Below are 8,918 nucleotides of genomic sequence, written 5' to 3'. Positions count from 1 at the left end.
TAAGTGAAGAAACCCTGTGCCATAGGGTAAATATTCAGCTCATCTGTCAAAAGGGGCTTCCATGTCTCAGAGATCCATTTATGTAGATTGGCCAGCCGCGACTAGTAACCATTAAACCTGCTAGAAAATAATTTTCATAGCAGAAAGCTTCCTCGTCCACAAGAACATTAAGGGAAGAAATTTCTTGTGCCATCGGAAGACCATAACCAAACTTCAACATAGAGTTGTACGAAACCAAAAAAAATAACCTAACGAGCAACCATACCTACTAAAAAAACATATTTATTCGCTAAATCACAAAATTCATCATTAAACAATTTAAAAAAAAATCTATAAAAAATCCATACAAACAAAACAAAAATTAAACGTCTAAAATTTTGCGATAAAACCCTAACCATAACCAAAGTTTCCCTAACTCCTTTAATCTCTTTTCAAATATACGTAAATAATACATATTAATAATAATACCATCTATTAAAAACTTTTTACAAATATAACACCTTTTTACAATTAAAAGACCTTTCACTATATAAAATCACCTAACAACTATAAAGTGGCAAAACTTAAGGTTGCCTTTCACTATGAAGGTGATAGGGATAACATTCAATGAAGTTAGTTGACAAACTTTAAAGTGACAAAGGCATAAAGAAAACATATGGATGGAATTGGTCATGACTTTAATTTTCTATAAAACATAACTATTGTAATCCTTAAAACTTTAATTTTCCATAAAACATAATTATCGTAATTCTTAAAAGAGAATGTAAGGGAATTTGGCTTTTTATAAAGTTAATTATTTATAAAAATATATCATTATTCTATTAATTAAAAAAATATTTATTTATTTTTATAAAATTTACATTGTAAAAATAATTTATAATAATAATAATTTAAATAATATCGACTCATTTAAATAATTTTAAAATTATAAATTATGATAATATATATATATATACACAATTAAATAATATGGATTCATTTAAATAATTTTGAAATGTTAAATTATGATGAAGTATATACATATACACTATACATTGAGATATGAAGTAAAGCCTAAGAATGAAACTTTAGATGATCACTTCCCATATTGGACTTAGAGGTCCATTAAACTATTAATGATGGGAGTAGAGAATATAGTCAAATATCTATGGGGTAGAGAATATGATCAGATATTTATAATTTTTCTTGGAAAAATATATAAAATTACTGATATTTGTAAAAAATTGGATGGGAAAAAGCTAATATTAAGTTAAAGATCAAATTGTTTGAGATTCACTGTTAAAATCGAGAGTGTGGACGGTTGGGGTCCTCGAGAACCGGAACAGGGGCGGTGTTGGTTAATACGCGTAGCAAGTGCAGTAAACTCCCGCGGGCAGCATGGACAGGGACGGGCAGCCCGCATTACCCATTCTGCCCGGCCCGTTATCCCAGCTGTTGTTACCCGGGAACGCACATGCACTGTTTTCCTCTCTTTTTCCCAGGCCTTTGCTTCTGTTCAATTTGCTTCTTCTTCCATAGATTTCCTCAACATTGGCGTAATTCGAGTAGATTTTCACCCTCTTTATTTTTACCTCTCCAGCAAAAGGCCGAGTCATGTCTCACGTCCAGTAGATTTTCACCCTCTTTTTATTTTTACCTCTGCAGCAAAAGGCCGAGTCATGTCTCACATTGAATTGCATTAACGGAGGAATGTGGGTCATTCCAGCGGAGCAAAACTTGCCCTCGGGAATCTTATATCTGGTTAACTATATTGAAATGCAGTAGATGTGAGATGGTGGCTATTTTTTACTGAAGAAAAGAGGGTCTTAGGTATACAAGAAGCTGGAGGGAGGAGAAGCCAAGGTGCCAGCTAGTCCTTCAGCTTTTGGTCCTCTGCCTGCCCATCGCCGGAGGCCGACTCTGGCCTGAACATATGATCCTAGGTTCATTTTTGGCGTCTGCCCACAAGTTTCCTCGTGGAGAAAACACCAGGGAACTTGATAAAATTCATGTTTTTTCTATTGCAGAAGTACCCCAAAATGGATTTTGAGCTGATAATGGTATGAGGATTCGACAAGGACGAGTTTGTTGGGTTGTGCTGAAAAGCAAAGCAGATCTGCTGCGCAATCTGGAATTCAGCTTATATCCACTCTGCGATCAGGAATCCACTTTTCTCTAAAGACTGCTAGCAATGGAGGCCAATGCTGGACTGGTTGCTGGTTCTCACAACAGGAATGAATTTGTAGTCATCAGGCCTGAAGGCGAAGTGGGTGTAAGTATATTATCCCTAATTCAATACCCCCTTAATTAGCAGAGCTTCTAAATGTGACTGTTTTGCGCTAATTAATGGATCCAAGCAGAGCTGCCTGTTGCGTATTCTGCATTGCTCAATAAGAAAATGTTATGTTCTGTACATTCTTGCATTGTTTTTATTTCATGTAATATCATGTGGATCTTGTACAAGTATCAAAGTTACCCTCTATTTTCTTCGCATTATTTGTTCTTGGCAAATTCCATAGTAAATGGTTTGAGAGCGAGTTCATTCAGACCAGCAACGTCTATCAGGATAAAAACTCTAGTCTTGTGTTTGCCTATAAGTCCAGCATTAACTTTACTAGTTAGTTGACCTTTTCTTTCCTGTTGCAAGTAGTTGTTGGAGGGAGTTATGTGTTGCCAATCTCATATTTGGATCCAAAGTTATGAATAATTGTTCTTACATTGCCCTGTTCTAGATAGTTGCCTGTGGATCTGGTACAAAACCCAAATGTTTTTGTTTTCCATGCAATTATTAGATGGCATTGTGTTTGCCCTTTCGCAGCACTAGAGATAACTATATTACTGTGTTGGTGAATTCATGGCACTACAATTAACAGGATTATCGTGGGTATTTTGCAGCCTAAGCCTCTACATCATTTAAGTGTACAAATTTGCCATATCTGTAGTGAAGACGTTGGTCTCACAGTGGATGGGGAACTGTTTGTTGCCTGCAACGAATGTGCATTCCCAATCTGCAGGACTTGCTACGAGTACGAGCGGAGTGAGGGTAACCAGGTCTGCCCTCAATGCAAAACGAGATTCAAACGACATAAGGGTAAGTGCTCTGGCTTATTTTGGGCAATGCCAGTTTACATAACTTAGATCTGCTTGATTCTCGGAACAGTTGTATGGATTCTTGAAACCCTACAAGTTGCTTCCGTGTATTTTTCGAGTGCATGTATCATATGTACTCTTAAAGTTGTCTAATTTTGCAGGAAGTGCCAGAGTTGAAGGAGATGAAGATGAAGATGATGTTGATGACCTTGAAAATGAGTTCAATTTTGGGGACCGAGACAAACAAGATATGCAGTACATTGCAGAAGCGATGCTTCATGGGCATATGAGCTATGGCCGAGGTGGTGATACAGATATGCCTCATGTAGTTCAGACAACTCTTCCACAAGTGCCACTACTTACCAATGGCCACATGGTACTCGGAACTATTTTAGCGCTGATGATGCTCTCCTGAAAACATAGTTTTGCTGTTTAGATCTCCCACTGACTTTTCTTTTCCCTTGTAAATGATGCCCTTACTCTTCTCTGATTTTAATTTGTTTGCTTTGCAGGATCCCGGGATCCCTCCAGAACACCATGCTCTAGTCCCTTCATATATGGGTGGGGAAAAAGAATTCATCCATTCCCTTATGCCGATTCTAATCTTCCAGGTTTGTGATTCTGAATCACTAGTTGGACATTTGCTTTTGGTAGATTGATTTCAGTATGTTTTCAATGACCTTTACTTGTATTGTCTTTGTTCTTATTCTTAACATTTCGACTACTACTTCTCTGCAGTCCAAGCCAGGTCAATGGATCCAACCAAGGACTTGGCAGCTTATGGATATGGAAGTATAGCATGGAAGGAGAGAGTAGAAAACTGGAAAATGAGGCAGGAAAAAATGCAGGTCATGAGAAACGAAGGAGGACCATTAGGAGGGGGGAAAGATTGGGACCCTGATGGAAATGGACCAGATGGCCCAGATCTGCCGCTGTATTCTTCCCAAACCTTCAAGCTAGTTTTTTTTTTTCCTTTTTTTTTTTTTTTTATATTTTGAATAAGCTTCCCTTGAGGCTTAATGTATAGGCTTACAGCCGGCTTTAATGTTTATACTGAAATGTATGCATGAAGTATCGTGTTATTGGTTTTCGTTATTTTAGTTTGAAAAGGTAAATTGTATTGCTGCACAGTAATGTATTTGTCAGTGCAATCCATGGTGTTTTGATAATGGGTTAAATTGAACAGAATGGATGAAGCAAGGCAGCCTCTGTCAAGAAAGTTGCCTATTCCCTCCAGCAGGATAAATCCATACCGGATGGTGATCATACTCCGGCTTGTAGTTATTGGCTTTTTCTTTCATTATCGTGTAATGCATCCTGTGAATGATGCATATGGCATATGGCTCACTTCAGTCATCTGTGAAATATGGTTTGCATTTTCTTGGATCCTTGATCAATTTCCAAAGTGGCTTCCGATTGACAGGGAAACTTATCTAGATAGATTGTCATTGAGGTAAATCGACGATGCTCCATGATTGCCAAAAATAATCTGTTTTATTCAGGTTTATTCTATTTTGCTATTTGGCAGATAGACCTTTGTTTTAACTTTAAGATTTGTTGGGTTTCAGGTATGAGAAAGAGGGACAACCATCTGGACTTGCTCCGATTGATATTTTTGTCAGTACTGTGGATCCTCTCAAGGAGCCTCCACTTGTTACTGCAAATACAGTTTTGTCTATCCTCGCAGTGGACTATCCTGTTGACAAAGTTTCTTGTTACGTATCTGATGATGGTGCTGCCATGTTGACATTTGAGGCACTCTCTGAAACATCAGAGTTTGCGAGAAAGTGGGTCCCTTTCTGTAAAAAGTTTAACATTGAACCTCGTGCCCCTGAGTGGTACTTTCAACAGAAAATAGATTATCTAAAAGACAAAGTACAACCATCTTTTGTGAAAGATCGCAGGGCTATGAAGGTATACATTGTTAAGGCTGCCTAGTTTACTACTTTTTTCTTACTTGTTTCTAATATCATGTTTCATACTTGATGTTGATCTGCAGAGGGAGTATGAAGAATTTAAGGTACGAATCAATGCTTTAGTTGCTAAAGCACAAAAGGTGCCCGAAGAAGGTTGGACAATGCAGGATGGAACACCATGGCCTGGGAACAATGTGCGAGACCATCCGGGAATGATACAGGTTGGAGTTTAACATCTTTAATGTACATAATCATTTTTTAGCATTTAGTCTTATTGGAATAAACTGTCCAGAGCTCCTTGCAAAATCACACTTGTGAATGCCCTTCTGATAATAGTTATTGAAATTATAAATTGCAGGTATTTTTGGGTCATACTGGAGGACATGATACTGATGGAAATGAACTACCTCGCTTGGTCTATGTTTCTAGAGAAAAGAGACCTGGATTCAATCATCATAAGAAAGCAGGCGCAATGAATTCTTTGGTATGCTTTCCTGCTCATTATCTGCTTTCTATTGGTGTTGAAATAGATTTGGGAAGCTCAGTTAAAGTCCTCTGGTTTGTTAAATGTAGGAAATGATGTCATCTATCTTTTCACACTTTCAGGTTCGAGTCTCGGCTGTTCTTACAAATGCTCCTTATATGCTGAACTTGGATTGTGATCATTATATAAACAATAGCAAGGCAATACGTGAATCCATGTGTTTCATGATGGATCCTACTGTTGGAAAGAAAGTCTGTTATGTGCAGTTTCCCCAGAGATTTGATGGTATTGATAGGCACGATCGTTATGCCAATCGCAACGTGGTTTTCTTCGATGTAAGTAGAACCCCAATATTGTTGTGCATTTACTTTCCTTTACTTTTAACATATTACTTAAGACATTCCATTTTTCTCATTCTATAATTGGCAATGCTCCTTCCTGGCTTCTGTGTCTCATTTGCCAAGCTCAATTACAAACTTGTTGCCTTCTGCAGATCAATATGAAAGGTTTGGATGGCATTCAGGGACCCATATATGTTGGTACTGGATGTGTTTTCAGAAGGCAAGCACTTTATGGATTTGATGCTCCTAAAGCTGAGAAGGAACCAACAAGGACTTGTAATTGCTGGCCAAAATGGTGTTGTTGCAAATCCCGAAAAAAGAACAAGAAAGTGAAAGCCAAGCAAGAAAAGAAGAAGAAGAAATCCAAGCGCAGTGACGCCAGTCTTCCTATATTCAATTCAGAGGACATAGAAGTAGTAGAAGGTAGGTTTTGCATTTTATCTGGTTTCTTCTAATCTTGGTTACTAAAGCTGTATGTCCTCCAGTCTTTTACCAGTTAGTAATAGTTTTTGTAGTGTAATTGAAACAACCTTTTTTTTGGTGTGCAGGAGTTGACAGTGAAAAGTTAGCATTCATATCTCAGATTAAATTGGAAAAGAAATTTGGACAGTCCCCTGTCTTTGTTGCCTCTACTCTTCTTGAGAATGGTGGTGTACCACAAAATGCTAGTCCTGCTTCACTTCTAAAAGAAGCCATTCATGTTATTAGCTGTGGCTATGAAGATAAAACAGACTGGGGAAAGGAGGTGATTACAATGAAATCAGTTGTTAGAAAAATTATGTAGGCATGTCGACATCTTTCATGTTATTGATTCACTGTTTATTTATGCCAATAGGTTGGATGGATTTATGGTTCGGTTACAGAGGATATATTGACAGGCTTTAAAATGCATTGCCATGGATGGCGGTCTATTTATTGTATTCCTCCAAGGCCAGCATTCAAAGGGTCTGCTCCAATTAATCTCTCAGATCGTCTACACCAAGTTTTGCGTTGGGCTCTTGGATCAGTTGAAATTTTCCTGAGCAGACACTGTCCTGTTTGGTATGGATATGGAGGGGGTCTGAAATGGTTGGAGAGGCTGTCTTATATAAATGCAACCGTATACCCATGGACATCCATACCTCTGGTGGCATACTGTACCTTGCCAGCTATATGTTTGCTTACAGGAAAATTCATTATTCCAGAGGTACTACCCTTGACATTAATGCCCTATATTAACATTGTATCTGAGTTGGCTTGTGAAGGTCTCAGCCATTTTGATATATTGTTTTAGCAGTAATACAAATTAGCAACATTTTGAATCGTATTATGATGGATTACTGATAGGTATCTGTTTCCGTTTTTCATTTACAGCTCAGTAATATAGCGAGTCTTTGGTTTCTTGCCCTCTTTATCTGTATCTTCACAACTGGCATCCTAGAGATGCGGTGGAGTGGTGTTCCAATTGATGACTGGTGGAGAAACGAACAATTTTGGGTGATTGGAGGTGTGTCTGCTCATTTGTTTGCTGTTTTCCAAGGGTTGTTGAAAGTTCTTGCTGGTGTTGATACAAATTTTACTGTGACATCAAAAGCTGGGGATGATGATGATTTTTCAGAGCTATATGCATTTAAGTGGACAACCCTATTGATTCCCCCCACAACACTACTTATAGTGAACCTAATTGGAGTTGTTGCCGGGGTATCTAATGCCATTAATAATGGATATGAGTCATGGGGCCCTCTGTTCGGAAAACTTTTTTTTGCCTTCTGGGTGATTGTGCATTTGTATCCTTTCCTAAAAGGTTTGATGGGGAGGCAGAACCGGACACCCACAATTGTTATTGTGTGGTCTATTCTACTCGCATCCATCTTTTCTCTCCTATGGGTTCGGATTAATCCATTCATAGCCAGGTCAGATGGACCCACATTAGAAGAATGTGGCTTAGATTGTGATACTAATTAAGCTTTCAAATGACGTTATCTTACCAGATCTGGGAGAGTTTTGTAGTATATTTATGTCATCAAATTTGCAGTATTCTACTGTGGACTATGCAAGGGTGTTGATATGATAATCTTGATGGTATGTGACATTTTGAAAGCGTACTCTACTAGCCAGTGAGCATCAGTAGATAATGTTAAAGAGACAGCTGTGTCATGTGACACTGGACTACTGGCATTTAAGATGGGTGATGGCACTTAGGAGGAAAAGACCAAGGCTTTCTCCGTGTAGTTTATAATTATCTAGTTAGTGCTGCCGATTCCTTAATGAAGTTAAAACTTCTATCTACTTGGTTAAGACTGCCACTGACAGGGGTACTCAATGGTTGAATTGCTCGAGCAATCGTGGTAGAGCTCATTATTCTTTATTACTTGGTACCAAGGGTCAACAATGTGCATGTGTATTTCATGTTGATCTTGCATTGATTTCTTTCCAATAAGGGCATATTTATGCTTGCCATCGAGGTCCATATGCAAGGGAGGGCGTGGGAGATGCAGATTTTTTGGTATTTATTGATTAGTTCTTTTTTATTAGTGGTTCTTTTCTCATCTCTGTATCTCAGATGTTGTCTAGCTTTAATGTATTCAGCAAGCGGTGTGAGATAAAGTTTCACTTCAGATAATTATTTTGGATTGTGCTAATTTATTTAGCAAGGGACTACCAGTCTCTGTTGCCAACAGACATGGTTGGTACTGGATTTGGAAACTGTTGTGATAAGCTTGACAACATCTTGCCTTAAATTTGTCTAGATGTGTCATCTTATTTGTAATAACAAGTTATTAAGAAATTATCTGGGCTTTCTATTATCTGCCCTCGAATATATATCTCTCACAGCTTGCAATTATCATGTAAAATTAGTTTGCAGGTTTGTGGATGTATGTACACAAATAATTATTGAATTCTGTCCTTGACTTTCTTTACAAAATTGCTCAAAATGTGCAAACACATTTCATTACTGGGATGTCCACTGAGAAGCCTGTATGTGTTTTCCCAAGTATAGCCATCTGTTTATCGATTTTCTTGCATCTCCACCCATAATATAATGTGAGAGAGATGGAAATTGTCTTTCTTGAGCGAGACATGTATTCAGTCTTTGTACGGTGGTTCTGGAAAAGCTTGATAAATGTT

The 8,918-nt window shown here is 37.9% G+C and overlaps 1 protein-coding gene across 1 annotated transcript; it reads left to right on the top strand.

Moving 5' to 3' along the window:
- The first annotated feature begins 1,501 nt into the window (after nt 1-1,501).
- LOC149156666 (putative cellulose synthase A catalytic subunit 5 [UDP-forming]) lies at nt 1,502-8,610 on the top strand. Its single transcript, XM_089438377.1, is given in 15 exon segments — nt 1,502-2,251; nt 2,875-3,070; nt 3,231-3,445; nt 3,582-3,632; nt 3,635-3,680; nt 3,808-4,003; nt 4,256-4,522; nt 4,638-4,983; nt 5,069-5,206; nt 5,344-5,469; nt 5,592-5,804; nt 5,963-6,233; nt 6,359-6,555; nt 6,646-6,996; nt 7,164-8,610. Coding segments are annotated over 15 exon segments (3,285 nt in total). The 5' UTR covers nt 1,502-2,170; the 3' UTR covers nt 7,755-8,610.
- The last annotated feature ends 308 nt before the right edge of the window (nt 8,611-8,918 follow it).

Source organism: Pinus tabuliformis, chromosome 9 (genome assembly GCF_031772625.1).
Source record: "Pinus tabuliformis cultivar Carrire ecotype Pingquan chromosome 9, CPIR1, whole genome shotgun sequence".
Taxonomy (NCBI): Eukaryota; Viridiplantae; Streptophyta; class Pinopsida; order Pinales; family Pinaceae; genus Pinus; species Pinus tabuliformis.
This window is presented reverse-complemented; position numbering and strand designations above follow the sequence as displayed.